The sequence below is a fragment of the Podarcis pityusensis genome (genome assembly GCF_964106645.2).
Source record: "Podarcis pityusensis genome assembly, chromosome: 6".
In the NCBI taxonomy this organism is placed as follows: domain Eukaryota; kingdom Metazoa; phylum Chordata; class Lepidosauria; order Squamata; family Lacertidae; genus Podarcis; species Podarcis pityusensis.
This window is the reverse complement of record NC_138030.1, coordinates 12,894,068-12,911,931: the sequence shown is the minus strand read 5'-3', so window position 1 is coordinate 12,911,931 and position 17,864 is coordinate 12,894,068. Positions and strand designations below refer to the sequence as shown.

Below are 17,864 nucleotides of genomic sequence, written 5' to 3'. Positions count from 1 at the left end.
TTTTTCATAATTATCTTTAAATAAGTTCCCATTTTTGGCTGTCATATTAATCCCCAGGTATTTCACTTTCTTAACCACAGTCAAACCTGTCTCATTCTGAAACCTCTCTCTTTCAATCGGTGTTAAATTTTTCTCTAAAACCTTAGTTTTTAACTTGTTCAGTTTAAATCCTGCCACTTGACCAAATTCTTGAATTAGTTCTAAAACCCTTTTAGTACTAGATTCTGGCTCCTGTAACGTCAATACTAAGTCATCTGCAAATGCTCTCAGTTTGTACTGTTTGGCTCCGACCTGTATGCCTTTAACCAACCGGTCCCTTCTAATCATATTCAGCAGAACCTCCAGGACCGATCCAACTTTTCATATTGGGCTGCCCAGTGCCTTGTCACGCAGTGGGCCAAAATTTGGTGCCCCCACCAGTCCTCATGCCACCTTGCCAAGGCTGGATAAGTGAGGCACTGGGCTTTGGGAAGGAGGTGCAAGGCTCCGGCAGGGGCCTGTAGCCCTCCAGGTCCTTCCCAAAGCTGGGAAGTACTAACTAGGCTTTGGGAAGGAGATGATGGGAGGACTTTAGGACCTAGTCAGAGCCCCCAGGCCTCCTCCTCAGAGCCCAGCACCTTGCTTACCTGACTTTGAGAAGGCACTGTGAGTCCTTTGGTGGTGGTGGAGCATCAGATGTTTCTGAGGACCGCCAAAATGGTCTTAAGGCCCACATGTTGGACTGCTCTGAGATAGACTTCCTCCCTGCAAAATGTGGAAGCTAATCACTTTCAGTACATCTTTCTGGCAAAACTACATATGTGAGTTGTAGGACCTGTTTGGAAGTGTCACAGCAAGACTTCTTATCTCCTGAGGCAATTAAAAAATGGTTCTGTGCATATGCAGGGCAGTTCTTTTTGAACTGGGCAAAAGCTTGCTGCAGAGCACTCTGATGTTTTAAATATGCTCCATTTTCAGTCTTTTTGGTGATGCGTGGAATAGGTTGTATATGAAGTTTCAGCTGACTGGCTTGGAAGTCCCATAAATGTTAGAGTATGATTTCACCATCAGTTTGAGGAAGCTACATTCAGAAAGTTTCCTTTTAAAAACTTTTCCAAAATAAGAAGAGTATTCATTATGTATATGCAAAATTTATCTCCCCCCCCCCTCAGTGGCCTGAAAATATCTTAAATTTGGGGACATACACTTATTGGCCCCTGTTTTGAAGGATAAGTTTACCAATGCTCTTTTTAAAGACTTACTAGGGTACCAGACTCTGTGTGCACCAAAGCTCAGTTTCCTAGTTAAAGTAAGAACAGTTCCATCATTTTCAAGTTCCTTGCTGCAAGTGGGTGAGATATATACAAATGGCTTATTTTAATTTTTTTCTAGTATTCGGGGTCCATTGGACTATTTGTTAAGGGTCTAGCTCATTGGGAAGAAACAACGCCTCCATGAAAATATTATTTGTGCTTTTATATCCATAAGGACACTTCAGCAGCTCCAACGAATATGTGAAGCTCAAGGTTACCAGCTCCTGAAGTGCTAAGATTGGAGTTGGTGCCAGGTTCATACACACCTGCAGAAAGTAATGACTCAGTGGTAGAGCATTTGCTTGGCATGCAGAAGGTCCCAGGTTCGGTCCCTAGCATCTCTGGGTAGGGATGTTTGAAATGCTGGAGAACAGCTTCCAGTCAGTGTATACAATACTGACCTAGACGGACCTTTGGTCTTCCCATAAGGCAGCTTTCTATGTTCCTACTGCAGCTGAAAAACCCTAGTAGTTCTTGAAAAAAGAAAAGTCTACCAAGCAAGTTTTGCAAGCACACCGGGCTCCAAAACCTCCCGTGCTGTTGGTGTGGGAACATCACATCCCTGAGGCATTTTATTCACAAGTTTAATATGGCTCCACACACTAACCATGATAAGTTCCTTGCAGAACTGAAGTGGGACCAAGCAACAAATAAAAGCGTATTCCTGGCAGTCCCAAGTTAGCCTAAGAGCATCCTGGCTGGATTGTTCAGGAAATACCTTCCAATTAACACCCAGCTCCTGAGAATCTTTTTGGTTGTATTAAGTCCTTATTAGTAATTTTCCTAGTAGCAAATAATTTCTGGTCTATAGGTTTTGCAACATCTTGGCTTTGTGAAAAACTCCTAATGTTTGGAAACCAAATGGGTGCATTTATAACAAACCTTTTTTTTTTTTTTTTGAAGTTTTGTAGGTTGCATTTTTTGGTCCCATTGAATAAAAATATTCTGAACAGACCATATATGGTGTATTTGGTTCATCTTTCCAAACAATTAGAAAACCATCCCTTATTCAGTAAATTCTGGGCTTATGGGAAATGTTTAAATGAGTGCTTTGCAATTGATTTTAAGGAGTGCATTGCCGGTAACTTTAAGCTCTACAGAATTAATGATGTATATGAATGATGTATGTTGGCCATAAGCCCAGCATCCTTCTGTCAAAGAGAAATAAGTTCAGCTTCTTGTTGTATGTTCCCATGTAGGTACAGTCTGTGCCTGTGCAAGCTTAAAATGTAATTGGGGCACACTTTGGCTGGGATTCAAAATGGTGATAAAGCATCTTTCTTTAACTGAAGAAACCTTGAAGAAAAAGCATAGGCAATCCACTTTTTCAGATTTTTTTTACAGCAATCATGAGGGAAGGAAACTTATTTTAAAATAACATTTGGCCTTTTTCAGCATGCAGATTCTCCACTTGTGCTGCAGAGAAGGGGGAAATTCCAGAGATAATATATCTTACAAAATTCCTTTTACTGCCTTTATCTCATAATTCAGGGCCTTTAGCTAAGAGTCATGTTATGCTAAATGGTAAATTATGCTTACAGTAGGGCACAAGTGTATTAGGGGGAATCAGTAACTGGACAGAGACCAGTGCCTAGAATAAAAGAAAGTACAACTTATTACGAAAGACAACGATAGTTTAAACTATAGGTTGTTGCAGGATAAAAAGGATGATCCAAGCTGGATGGGCAACTTTGGGATCAAATCTACGAGATGGTAGAGACTGGAGGGATCGGTTTAACAAAATGTTAAACCACCGAGCATTGCTGGGTGGTTTACAGTATAAAAACACAGAAAAACATAACAAAGTAAAAAACAAAATACATTCTTGGGTTAAACACATTTTTTGGGAATTAAGTTTTGTTAAGTAAAATAAATGAACAAACAGATATACTGTAGTGTTTTTTTACAGTATATTTTTTACATTTTTTACATTTTATACATAGAGAATTGGATGAATTGTCAGCCTAGTAGCCCATCTGAAACTTACAAGATATCAGAAAAACGTACAAGGATTTCTGTGCTAAGTGTTTTCACAGTTGGGGTTTTTTATAATGTAATATAAACATTCAGAAATATCATACTCCATTTGCAGCTGGAAGCAGTACAGTCCACTCTTCCCCCTCATTCTGCTGCATGTGTAGACCATACTACAGTTTCCACATGTAAAGGAGCACACTGTGTCTATCCTGTAGAAGAATCTTCAGAACATGGAGAACAACAAAAAGAGACAAAAATGTGAAAAACACCGGATGCCACAAAGCAAGATAACATCAGCTTGTTTTGGAAAACATTGAACTGCTGGCATCAAGTAGGATGGCTGCTTCACGCCATCTGTGTAATATTATATTCTATATTATACTATTACCCTTTGACCTTTAATTAATGTCAGTCCTTCAGGCTGGGAGTCACATTAAAATGCATTTTTCCAGTACATGTGTCGTGTGCATGCAGCGGTAGTGGCTTGCTTGAAGCCATTGTGTGAGTACATTTATTTATTTACATTTTTCTGCCAATACACTCCCAAGTGGTTTGCAAGCCAAAATAATGTTTAGTTTAAAATCTAATAATTGGAGGGGGGGGCACGGTAAGCAAATGCAGATAGCAACTCATGCGTAAGACCTCAGATAATATAATCGGGGCAGGAGATAGTTCTGAGTGAAGAAAAGCCAAATGGCAGGTAATATTAGCTAGACTGTTGGAGGGGGTCTTGATAGAGGGGGCTGTTGATAGAAACAGTTCTGTGAAAACTTTCAGTGCAGTAGCCATGCTTAGGGCCAAAAACTACATGTACACTTGCAGAAGTGACATGGTGTTACATGTATATGTGTTAAATTGCACATAGCAGCTGGCAGGTGCTCTAAGAATTGGGGATACAACCTATGGGGAGGGAGGTGTTAACCAATTATTCCTCTGATACTGTTGAAAAGCCCTTCCCAAGCTGGTCTTTGGCACAGGTAAGGTAAAGGTAAAGAGACCCCTGACCGTTAGGTCCAGTCGTGGCCAATTCTGGGGTTGCGGCGCTCATCTCGCTTTATTGGCCAAGGGAGTCATGTAGCCAGCATGACTAAGCCGCTTCTGGCGAACCAGAGCAGCGCATGGTAATGCCGTTTACCTTACCGCCGGAGCAGTACCTATTTACCTACTTGAACTTTGACGTGCTTTCGAACTGCTAGGTGGGCAGGAGCAGGGACCAAGCAACAGGAGCTCGCCCCGTTGCAGGGATTCGAACCGCCGACCTGATCGGCAAGTCCTAGGCTCTGTGGTTTAACCCACAGTGCCACCCGTGTCCCTCCCCTTTGGCACAGGAGGAAACTCCTATTGGCGACTCCAATAGAAGTTGAGTATCAGAAGCTTCTCACCTCTGTATTCCATGCTTGACAAAGGTTTTCCTTTTCCACTGCTCTTAAACACACAGGCGCCCTGCCCTTTAACCTGACATTTGCGTTGCAAATTAATTTTAAGGTCAAACACTAGAATATATCTTGTCTACTTAAAATAGTTAAAACTGATGTGTTACCAATTTGTAAGGACATACAGCCATCAGTATTTAATATTATGAGTTTTATGGGGTGGCAAGTGTCCTGCCACTTCCATTTCGATTTTACTTTATGCACTGCATTGAGCCTTGGTCCGTGAAAGCTTGATATTTTCTACTTTATTAGTGAGAGTGCATGACAGATTTATAAGCAAAACCAAGTCCCTGAATATCTGTTGGCTCATGTTTCCTGATAATTGAGGCCTTCCTTCATTCAGTTGTTTTTTAAACCAGCAGGTGCTGATTAAAATGTAAGTTTTGTTAGTTCGTTTTCTGTGGGATCGGGACATTTGGCTTTCTTTTTAGGAATGTTTAGAGCATTGTTTCCCAGAGTGACAGCTAAATTAAATATCAAAGTTAACACTCAGCTTTCTTTAAAAAATGACTGTGAATTGTCATAAGAAGAGCCCTGCAATATTAGATCCATCTAGTCCACTATTCTCTTTACCGCAATGGCCCAGATTCCTACGAGAAGACCAAAAACTACAGTTGACATTTAACTTCAGAATGTGGGAAATAAACAGGGGGATGGATCCAGACTCAGTTAGCTGTTTCTTAGGCCCCTTTGATATCAGTTGGACTTAAATTTTGACAAGTTTTCAGAATGCTGTCAATGAGATCTAAATTAAACTAATTCTTCTTCCAACCCATAGTGTTGATTTCAATTTAATGGCTTCTGTTTCATTTCTTCTACAGACAATTGAACAGTTGTATAACATAAAGAGAATGGAGGCGCAGAGACTTCCTTGTCCTCCAGCGTCACTAAAAGATCAGCCAGTTCAGCTCTCTTGCCTTCAAGCAGTGCCAGCAGCATCAAATCTCTCACTGAGTCCGGTGGTCCTTCAGCCAGAACAAGGTGTCTCCCAGACTATATATCTGAAAGCCCTTACCATACCACTTTATCAACCTACCCAGGCAGAATGTCATCATCCAAACAACAGACTACCCACAGGCCGAACCAGTATCAACTTAGACAGCACTAATATGCCTTTAATCGTAAGCCCAGTTTTACATTCAGAGGGGACAGATCAACTTCAGGCAGTCATTCAGAAGCAACCTAGGACAATAAATATAATTAGTGGTTTATCGGTTTTGCCACAAAATCCTCCATGCCTGCCACTTGGAAGCCCAGGGAAATCCAAAAGTGCTGGGAAGTACCTCTGTAAACATTGTGGCCGTGATTGCCTAAAACCAAGTGTTCTTGAGAAACACATGCGCTCACATACAGGTGAGAGACCTTTTCCGTGTACTACGTGTGGCATTGCATTTAAAACTCAAAGCAATTTGTATAAACATAGGAGATCCCAAACACATGTAAACAATGCCAGGCAGCCCTCGGAATCTGACAACAGTAGTACATTAGAAGAGAACGAGAAGGTGTCTGAAAGTGTTGGAGCTCTCCAGACAACAAAAGCCAACGATAGAAACTGTGACCAGCCAAGGACATTGATTAAACAAGCCATTTCAGAGTCCACAGATGTGTTAACTAGGGAGAAGCACCTTCCTGATGCTTCTTTGCCGGCAGTGAATGCTTTATTCCTTGGATCTGAAAAGCAGTGGATGACAGCGGACAACTATCATGGAGGGCTAAGTCAGAATGCCCTTGAGAAAGAGACCATGAAAGATCCATTGAATTCGCTCCAGAGAAGAAAGATTCAGGAGCAAAGGTCTCCAACTGTCAGTAAGCACAGTCAGCTACAGAGGCAGCAAGCCACGTACTCGGAGAAGCTATGGGACAGCAGATCTCCAGACTACAAGCTGAAGAAATGTGAAAGCACTGACTCAGGATACCTGTCACGCTCTGATAGTGTGGAACAGCAGATGCTGTCTCCCAGCCCTCTGCACAGTCTTTGTGAGCACAGCATAGAGTCAGAAAGTGATACAGCCATTAGCAACCTCAGGTACACAGCAGGAAATAGCTCAAAAGTAGATTTGGCTGAGAAAGCACCAGGAGCCTTAACATTTGAGAAAAAGAAATTGGAGGAGCATATCTCAAAGCTAATATCTCAAAATAAAGCTGTGGTGGATGACACCCAACTGGACAATGTTAGACCCAGGAAAACAGTCCTGTCCAAGCAGGGCAGCATTGACTTGCCGATGCCTTATACGTATAAAGACTCGTTCCATTTTGACATACGGCCCGTTGACATAAACAGAAAAAAGAACCTTTCTCTGTTCTCAGCCAAGTCTATATTCACACCTGTGGAAAAATCAAAGCCATTGTTTTTTCACTCAGTCCCCACTCAGTTCTCTACGACAATTGATTGTGTGCCTGTTACCAGAAGTAACTCTTTGCCTTTTGTTGAGAGTACTAGGAGGGTACAGGATCAAATAGATAGTTCAAAATTAACTTCTTTCGCTAGAATGTCCCCAAACACAAGTTTTTCTGGTTTATTGCATAGGAACAACTTTGCTGCAAGTACAGCAGGCTTTCCTAACAGCCACCCCCGAGCACTTGTCAGGCAGGTGGCAGTAGATGACTTACTGCTAAGTAACATGACTGAATCTTCATCTTCTTCGGAAGAGGTGAAAGGCACTAAGAAGCCTGGAGCTGGGGGGGAAGGAGCAAACGCAAAGTATAAGAAACCCAGTCAAAGAAAATTTAAAATGTTCTCTCAGGAAAAATGGCAGGTTTATGGGGATGAGACATTTAAGAAAATCTACCAGAAAATGAAAAGCAGTCAAATGACCAAGAAACCAAAGGAAAATAAGACAGATACCTCAAGCATCCATTTGGATGCCAAGGAAACAACTAGTCAGGAGGGAGTTACTCTGCCAAGAGAAAGCAGAAGCACCACAATGGCAGCCATTTCTGCAAAACTGAATACTGAAGAATTGAAAGGCCATTCTATCAGTAGTCCTATATTGCAATGTGTTTCCTTACAGGAGAGTTCAAGGAGCTTTGCAGAATCAATGGAAACATCAAGTACTGTCAGTGATTGTGAACACAGTGATATGACTAAAACACTTCTGGAACACAGATACAAAGAATTTGGTGTTTCAGAGGAAGAATCAAATAGCAACAATCAGGTCCATCCTTTAAGTACCAGTTGTGAACTGAAGTTCCCACTTCAGCAAGCCACAGATCAAGAGACTGTTACCTCATTAAACACTGCTAGCTTGCATAATACTGGCTCAGAGGAGACAATTACACAAGAGGGATTTATTAAACTTTTGCCCCCATTACATGATGAGATTTTGACCTGCAAAGGAGAAGATACTGGTGGAAAAGAAAGCTTTCAACTTAAGCAGGGGGGCTTACCACCACAGCAGTGTGACAGCAGTGAGCCAGTGCAGACACTTCAAAAGTTACCCTCAGAGAGAAAAAAGTTAAAAGTGGATAAACTGAAGAGCAAAGAAAATACAAAACTAAAAGTCAGTATTGGTCACAGCAGCTCAGAAGAGAGAACTGTGAAACCACTAGACCATTACAAACTTCTTAATATGGTTGCTCCAGTATCAGTAAGTCACTCAGTTAAAGGAGAAAAGCAGACAAGAACAGTAGGAGCAAATGCATCAGGTGGCAACATGGAATATGAGGAAGCAGTCAAATATCCCGTAATGGTTTCTAATAATAAGGATGATGTTGCTAATCTCACTGATAAAGCAAGTGTACCAGCATTTTCATTTTCTGAACAACTCAAGGCTGGGATAAAAAAGGAGCACACCTGCAATTCATCTGCTTTACAAAAACTGACAGAAAACCCATGTCCGATGATAACGGGGACAGAAATGTCATATCAGAGTGGAGATACAGCACCACCCCACACACAACATACAGTAGCTCCACATCTAAAGAAAAATGAATTTCTCCCAAAGTATATCCTAAAATGTGCACAAGAAGCGAATAGTACAGACATGCCATTAATTCTAGCAGGAGTGTCAAAGGAAATGCCCTGTATTTCACTGCCCTGCACGTCAACTGACTCCTCTTCCCTTGCCAGTAACAATAGATCAGTTGGAACCAGCTCCACAGATGTATTTTTGTGCCCTTTGCAATTGGAACTGAGTCATCCGAACAGAACAAAAGAGCTAAAAGGGGAAGTACATACAACACTGAAGTCTCTGGTAGTTTGCTCACCAGCTATCCTAGAAACCACCAGCATCACAACCAGGTTAGACAGAAGATGCCATCTACAGAATGTCAGGCAGAAGGAGAAGACGAAAGATGAGGGGAAAGGAGCCAATAATGGAGACCATTTAGATGATCAAAAACTACCACAGGAAGGGGATGGACGTGTGATTGTTTGTACATCACAGATGCCAGGGGGGAAAATATACTTTACATCTATGTATAGAGGAGGGTTTCTTATATCTTCGGACATGACTGGGCAGAGTCCCGCCCTTCAGTTAATACACTCAGGGAACAGTTCGGTTCTATCTGTGTCTTCATTGGTGGAAAGGGCAGTTTTTTGTGGAAACACAGACACAAAAATCACGGAATGGCAATCGGCTGTTAACCCTTTTCCAGGATTTCAAGATCTGTCCAGCTGTTCGGTCGATAGTTCCAAATGCCTTTGCCATTCCTCGGACACGCTTTATTGCCATGTGCTCTGCACCCAACAGAAGGAAGTCTGCACTCTGTCCCAGTTAAGTGCAGTTTCTCGTGCAGGAAACTTGAAAGTTCCGAGCTTGAATATATCCTTCCCAACTCTAAATGCGGAGCCTCAGTTAACGTGGTGTTGCTTATCTAGAAACCTCCCTCTTCCTGTTGAGCAGATGGAGAAGAAAGATTCTGCTTATTCTTCCCTGCATACCTGCAAAAATGAAAGCATGGTGTCAAAATGTAGTCTTTCCTTTTGCCAAATGAAAAGTACCAAGAAGGCTGCTAGCCAAGGCTTGACGACTGGGACCCCCAAAGCACCAGTCACTTGCTTTTCACAGAAGCAGCAGGTAGAGAAGGTAATTCCTTTACTCCCTTCCTTCCCAAATAGAGGAATATCACATTGCACCTAGAATAAAATGGAAGAATGGTGGTTAAGGAGCATGCTCATATGTTATCTTGTTAGTACTTAATACTAGCAGCATATGATCGATTCATATTGTGATATCCAAGGGCCATGGGGCCATCCATGACAAACATTGGTTGATACCCTCAAAACACCTACCCTCAAAATCACCTACCTTAATAGAGCTCTCAGTGACGATTATGACATGCTTTTCATGGGTTGTAGTATCTAACTAAGAGGTTTCCAACTTTTTTTAGTCCACAGCTCCCTTGACCAACTACATTCTTCCTGCAGCACCCCTGTGGGGCTCAGGAGCCCAGTTATGTCACCCCTTTGCCTGCGTAACAGGCAGCATCTCACCCTTCTACGAACACCTTCCCTTGTGGAGTTTTCCCTCAGCCTGCTCACTTCTCCCCCTCTACTTGGGAGTCCTCTGGGCAGCTGCTGCTACCGTCCCTGATCTCTGATCTCTCTCTCTCTCTAGCGCTCTCTATATGGGTTAAATTCTTCCATAATTTTGGTGGTTTAAAAAATTACATTTATCTTGCCATTTTGTTTTGTTTTTTTATATTTGTAGCAGTGCTTTACAACAACTGGATTTGATGTGCTGTTAAAAGACATTCCAGAGGCAGAAGAGGCAAAAGAAAAGCTTAACAAAGTGAGAGGACTCTCAACCAATAAAGGAAAGAGAAGCCGTAAAAGGAAAAAAATGAAGATCAGTCAAAAACGGTGAGAAATATCGGGGTTAGCTTCAATCTAATAGAAAAATCATTTTCTCTGGATATGTGTAGTATTTACAAACATGGCATGGTGGTAGCTCCAGATGTACTGTTCTTGATGTCTTTTTCTCTCAGAACAAAAGTGCATGTGTGTAGCTCTGTGGGTAGAAGTTTCATTGATGGTGTTCTCGTTGCAACAGCAACTAAAATGCGAAAAACCAGACTTTGTACCTGGTCAGGGCTGGTCTGTCCTGATGTAGCTGCCTCGGGTGCTCCCCCACTGCCACCTCTGGAGAGGTTCCTGTGAGCTTCCTGAGACCATGGTAAATGAGGTGCTTCAGCAACCCCAATAAACAAGGGAGCCATGAACAAGGCGGCACATTCCTATTTTGCCTCAGGTGGTGAAACAGGATGGGCTGCCCCTGGTCCTGGCTATTTATGATTATATTTGTCTCCGTAACTATTCTCTACTGGGACGCGGCTGGTGCTGTGGGTTAAACCACAGAGCCTAGGACTTGCTGATCAGAAGATCGGCGGTTCGAATCCCCGCGACGGGGTGAGCTCCCGTTGCTCGGTCCCAGCTCCTGCCAACCTAGCAGTTCGAAAACACGTCAAAGTGCAAGTAGATAAATAGGTACCGCTCTGGCGGGAAGGTAAACGGTGTTTCCGTGCACTGCTCTGGTTCGCCAGAAGCGTCTTAGTCATGCTGGCCACATGACCCGGAAGCTGTACGCCGGCTCCATCGCCCAATAAAGCGAGATGAGCGCCGCAACCCCAGAGTCGGCCACGACTGGACCTAATGGTCAGGGGTCCCTTTACCTTTAACTATTCTCTGGCTCCCCCGTGTAAACAAAATGACTGAGTTCATAAAGGAGAGAGAAGAAAGAGAGGTAACAAAGAAGGTGGGAGAGGAGAGAGCAAATAATAGATGCCAAAGGAAGTACAGATGAAGGTATCTTCTCCCTTTACACCTCAGCATGGCTGATAAATCCTGAAATTTGACAAGCACTGTTTAATTGCAGTGCTCGTATAATGTTACATAAGAGCTGCCATAAAACACAATGTGATTAGCATGGGTGTAGTCCTGAATCTCATATCTGTAGTAACATCAGATTAGACCACGCATGAAGTCACCCTTGCCATTTGCAATATGGTTAAAAGAAAACTGAATTAGGCCAAATGGTTTTTGGACGAAAATTTGCTTTCTGATCGTAACTGACTGAACTCAGACAAAACAGATGGTATCATCAAGAACACTTAAAGTGAAGAATACATATGGAGCCACATTGTGACTTGGAACACATGTTATGTGGCTACCCTTGTCCCAAGTAGAAGATTAGCTGGCATTTTTGGCGTCATAGGCAACTAAGTTCAAGAAAGAGTTATGTGTGGGTTTGATTGGTCACCAAATTTCAGTTTACAATAATGAAGCAAAACGTATGGGTCTTCAGGCCAAGTCTTCAGCAGGGGTAAATCGCCTCTTTGGTGGCCTTAACTGGATTAATGTTAAATTGCAGATATGCTTTCATATGCGTCATTATTGATTTCAAGTTATTGGCAAGCACTACAGAACAAATAATGGTTTCATTACAAAACGGGAAAGGCAATATTTTCAGTATTAGTCATTTAAAGCATATTTTATCCTGCTTTTCAGTCATTTTAGAGTCTAAAAGGTGAGAACTGGAATGTTAAGAACCTGTTGTCTCATACAAAAGCCGCATTAGACAGATGATCCACAAGATGTATGCTTCCCACTCTTGCTTCATCTGCTTCTGTGAACTGTTGTATATCCGGGGCTGGAATGTTGCTTAGAGCTGGAATCTCTACTTCAGCCGCTAGGTTTCGGGGTGAACGTACTGCTGTGTTTCCAATCTGTGCATGTCCCATAACTTCCTGCTGAAATCCAGTAACTTTTATACCAAACATGGTTGGGTTGGGTTTTTAAATTCCTGGTTCTGCTTTTTTTTGGTGCACTTTAGTGCAGGAGTTCCCCTGCAGATGGCAATAATGTGGTAACATTGGAGAAGCACCACAGAACAACTAATGAAGTAGAACCATGTGTGGATGGTCCATTGTAGATCCATCACTAATGCACAGTTATTGCATCATCAGTAGCATGTTGCAGAACACACCTGCACAAAAGCACCAATCCGGAAGGGCCCTCCATTGCTTGTGATGACATGTGGCCCTCGGAAAACAAGGTCATAAAGCATTCCAAAGACATAAACCTGTATATTTTACTTTGTAGATATAAGGGGAGTTATGGACATAGACACATTCTGCTGAAAACCAACAGACTGGGCAAGCAACGCTGGCCAGCAAACAGGCCCCTGGAGACCCCCAAAAGGCGTCCCAATTCCCACACATCCGACAGCCATGAACCTTGTGGAAAATGGTCCTGTCTTCCAACAGCCTCTCAAGGTAAGGTTAGCTCTCCATGACTACTACTACTACTACTACTTCCTCTTTTTCTTCTTCTTCTTCATTTTATTTCTATACAGTGGTACCTTGGGTTACAGACGCTTCAGGTTACAGACTCCACCAACCCATAAATAGTACTTCGGGTTAAGAACTTTGCTTCAGGATGAGAACAGAAATCATGCGGCGGCTGCGTGGCTGCAGCAGGAGGCCCCATTAGCTAAAGTGGTACCTCAGGTTAAGAACAGTTTCAGGTTAAGAACAGACCTCCGGAACAAATTAAGTTCTTAACCCAAGGTTCCACTGTACTGCTTTATATTTTTAAGAAAAATCTCAAAGCGGTTTACAGAATATTAAAACATCAATAACACACCAATAACACAACCAGAAGAAAATCAAATATAGAGTATACAGTCAAAGAAACATAATTAACAGAAAACTAAAATATTAGCTTAAAGATTTCAAAATAAAACATTACAAAGGAGATCAACTACAGAATACATATTTAACACAAAGTTAACAAACAAAAATCATAAACATTTCCAAAAGAAAAATCAAATATAAAATGCACATTTAAAACAGCATGATTAACAAGAGAATAAAATAAGCATGACGTGGCTGTTTGGCAGGCACAAAAAAATGGGGCAAAATAATCCAGTCGTTACGGTTTGTTGTCAGGCATAGCGATGTCCTTCTGGTCTCACCAGGAGCTAGTCTTTAGTGGAGCTGGGTGAGTCTGGGCCCCACCCCCTAGGCCAGATGGAAAGGGCCTGGCGGGGAGTGGCCTTCACGACTCACACCCAGGCGACGTCCCTCTGGTCTCACCAGGAGATAATAATTGGAAGCACATCATTACTCCAGTCCAGCTGAATGGTTTGGTGACTGACCCCAGACTATTCTCAGCTCAAATGCAGCTGCTCCTTACTGCTTCATGCATTCATGTGTACTACATGTGTTTGGGAAGGGCTCGTAGGTCAGTGGGAGAATAGCTGCTTTGAATGCAGAAGGTCCAAATTCAATCTCTCTCACAGAGGCGGGGATACTCTGCCAGTGGTGCGTGTCCCAGGGGTGTGTGCCAGCAGCAGAGAGCATCCAGGGTGGGTGGGTGTGTACCACCTGCGGCGATGTCACCCCCCTCAGGTATGGCGCCCGGGGCGTACCGCACCCACCTTGCTCTGCCTCTGCTCACAGAGGGATGCTGACTCCTGCTAAATACCTAGTTCTCTCTTCCTGTCAGCACAAGAATTTTCACTTGTGCAATAGGACTCCCCATGTGTTCCCTACATCCTTCCCAAATAAGCCTTGGAGGGTTGGGGAAACCCCTAAGATAGATTTAGGGGACATGCAATGGCGATAAAAGCCCAATGTGCAAGCTTAAATGGTTGTGCTGGTGGGAGGCTTACATAGTGCTGCATTGGTCATGTTCAAGTGGCATGTTCACTGTCTTTTCCTCTTAATTCAAGGCTCATATGAAAGATAGCCCTGGCACAGATGGTTACATGCCACATTCTTAATTACGTCAAGTAAGCATCTAATAGAAGGGACGCAGGTGGCGCTGTGGGTTAAAGCATAGAGGCTAGGGCTTGCCGATCAGAAGGTCGGCGGTTTGAATCCCCGCGACGGAGGCTTCCGGGTTAGCGCCATCGGCAATGGCGGAGTTCCTCTGACCGAGAGGAACCCGCTCTGTGAAAATCGGGTCTTGCCGCCGCGGCGAAGGCGGAGACCCTCTAAAAATCCCAGGCGGAGGAAGCCTGGGAACGTGGGATTCGGCTGACACCAGGAGCGCCTCCCCTACTCGCAGGGAAACCCTTTTTCGGGGATCTGAAGCGACATGGGGTGAGTGGCGCGGCGTTTTGAATCAACCACTACTTTTACGGAGTGAAGCCGCACAGCCGTTGCCGGAGAGCGCTGACTTTTTCCTGTGGACAATTGGACTCTAAACAAGTACCCGTGAGTAGAACGGAAAATTGGATTAAGAAATATTTTAATTTGGCGCTGAAGCGGGAAGGCTCTAAACAGGAAGTCCGCCTCCCGTTTTTTGTAAATAGATTGAAGCAAAAACTTTGTAAGCTAAAGTCTGGAAAGTCATATATAAAGGTCTAAATTTCCTTCAGTTATTACCACCAAAACCCCTCTTGGAAGCAGGAGAAAAGGGGGGGAATTTTTGACTGTTTAAGCCTGCAGGAGAGAGAGTAAAGAAAGATAAATTTCCACCGTCTCAAACCTGGGAACGGGGTGTCAGAGACAGAAATTTATGGGGAAGTTCATCGACTGTGAATGGAACGTCTTTTGACAGATAGTAAAAAAAGAGAAACAAATTGACTCCAATGTTGCTTCTTGCATTCAAAAGAAACAAAGTATTTGAAAAATGAAAGTAATTTTCTTTTGTTGGTCCTGCTTTCAAAAGATGGATACAAATAGAAATTGTCTCCTCTAGAGGGAGCTTGTTAATTTGTTGCCGGAGTCGATCTGGGGATTTCACAGCTGTAAGATTAGGATTGTGAGACCAGACTCTGACCTTGAATAAAAATGTGTTTAGAAGAAGTTTTGGTGCTTGCTTTTTGTAAGACAAGCGCTTTGCTGGAGCAGATGCATGAGAAGATGGATTTGATGACTGTTGCAGTTAAAAACTTTGGACAAACGGCGAATACCCATATAGAAACCATTCAGGAACCAGCCCAGGAACTTGTTTTGACAGGGCAAGTGCAAGTGCAGAAGATAATGGAGGAGGTTGCTGTTGAACCTCAAGCAACACAAATGGAGAGATCCGAGGCCTTGCAGGAGCATAAGCCGCTGTTCTTGAAGTTTGAATCTGGAGTGGACCAGGGGGGGTCTGGAGTTGTGAGGGCTCTTAATTTTGGAAGGACTTTGAAACATGCTTTTAAATACTTTCTGGATTACAGTGTTGACTGTGGGGAATGGGCTGATCTGCTGAGGAGAGATGGAGATATTTTTGGATTGGAGTCCCCCCGAGACCTACCCCCCAATGAGAAAGGAAAGAAATTAAGAAAAAGATCAACAAAAGACAAAGTAAAGTGCAGGTATAAACAAGAAGAAGATCTGCAGAAGGGATATGGAAAAGACTTAAGAGCCTCGGACATAAGATCACCAGGTTGATGGACTAGATGGAATGGACAAGAAGGACTGACAAAACCCGAGACCAGGAAGAAGAGACGTTGGATGAAGATTGGAAGAAAGTTTTTAAAAAATTTATTTTGAGAATTAGTGTAAAATTAACGAGTATTAGGAAAAATGTTGGAATGAAACTATTTGGCTTTAGTAGAAATGATATAAGGAGTTATGTACATTAAGTTTTAAGTTTTAAGGTTTTTTTTATGGTAAGATAAGGTTAAATAAATTAAGGTAAATTGAATGACAGAATATAGTGAAAGATGGGAAGGATTTGTTGAGTTAATTAAAAGGTTAGATCGTTAAGATAAATTATATAACAAAAATTGAGAAAGATGAAAAGAATTTGCTGAAACAATTAATTAAATTAGAATACAAAAAGGGAGGTGTGAGGAGGTCGATGAAACAAGTAAATGAAAGATAAAGATATGGAACATTGGATGTGTGTTTTAATGTTATTGTGTTTTTCTTTTTTGCTGTATTGTTGTATTGTTTTTTATGCTTTTCTTTTTATGTATTGTAATGTATGCTTTGTCAATTTTTTGTTGTTTTCTTTTTCTCTTTTTTCTGTAATTCTTAAACTTTTAATAAATATGATTTAAAAAAAAAAAATGAATCCCCGCGACGGGGTGAGCTCCCGTTGCTCTGTCCCTGCTCCTGCCAACCTAGCAGTTCGAAAGCACGAAGTGCAAGTAGATAAATAGGTACTGCTCCGGCGGGAAGGTAAACGGTGTTCCCGTGTGCTTCTCTGGTTCGCCAGAAGCGGCTTAGTCATGCTGGCCGCATGACCTGGAAGCTGTACGCCGGCTCCCTCAGCCAGTAAAGCGAGATGAACGCCACAACCCCAGAGTCGGTCACGACTGGACCTAATGTCAGGGGTCCCTTTACCTTTAAGCATCTAATAGAACATTTGCTCTTGGATGCAGGTGAAAATTTTTGAAGATGCCAATTCTTGGCCATGCTGTCTAAGTTGTCAAGTCTAAGTCATTGTATGTTCTTACACTACACTGCTTAAAATGGATGCACAAGTATTCAGATTTGAAATGGCATGTCAAGGTGTCTGGTACCAGACAACCGATACCAAGAGCATGACAAATGTACTTGCATTAATTTTGAGTCAAGTGAAGAAGTACTTTAATTCCCATTGGGTCACATATGGTGCTAGTACAGGGATGAGGAACCTGTGGTCCTCCTGCAGTTGGACTACAACCCCCATCATTCCTCATCATTTACTGTGCTGGCTGGAGCTGATGGGAGTTGGGATTCAATAACACCTTGAGGGTCACAGGCTCCCCATCTCTATAGCAGTGTGTCCCAGGGCCCCCACTTAACACTGTCTGTCTTTGAATTAAAGTAGAGGCTTGGGGCAGTTTCCATTTCAGCACAGATTCTCCTTGCTTCCACATCTTTTCCCTTTTTAATCATCTCTGTTTAGCTCTTTGGTACCGGTTTCCTTGGAGACATGAACTAGTAATTGCTGCACTAAGGAGTGTAAGCTGTTTTTCAAGGGATGAGTATCTACGAGGCCCAGCTTTTCTATTGCTAAAGGATATATCGAAGCCAGCATAGCATTTGTTTTCCAGCCTTTCTCATGATCATTTAGATTGAAACTATAAGGCTGACAGTATTACACAGGATGGATTTTACAATAAAGTGCTTTCAGCTTCCATGGATGGAAGTATGAAAACATGGACTATGGAGCTGAGAATTATTAAACCATTATTTCCATCATGTTTTTAAAAAAGGGTATTAATAGGTTTAATCATACGTTCCCTGGTTACTTTGTTTCTGTGTGTTATTCCTTTAGGGCATTCCATTTTTC

At 42.5% G+C, this 17,864-nt stretch overlaps 1 protein-coding gene across 1 annotated transcript in view; it reads left to right on the top strand.

The window, feature by feature from the left end:
• ZNF831 (zinc finger protein 831) overlaps nucleotides 1–17,864 on the top strand; it is a 45,148-nt gene that overhangs the window by 22,519 nt on the left and 4,765 nt on the right. The window contains 3 exon segments of the mRNA XM_081010980.1: nucleotides 5,524–9,729; nucleotides 10,354–10,505; nucleotides 12,744–12,916. Of these exon segments, the coding sequence (XP_080867106.1) occupies nucleotides 5,524–9,729; nucleotides 10,354–10,505; nucleotides 12,744–12,916 (4,531 nt within the window).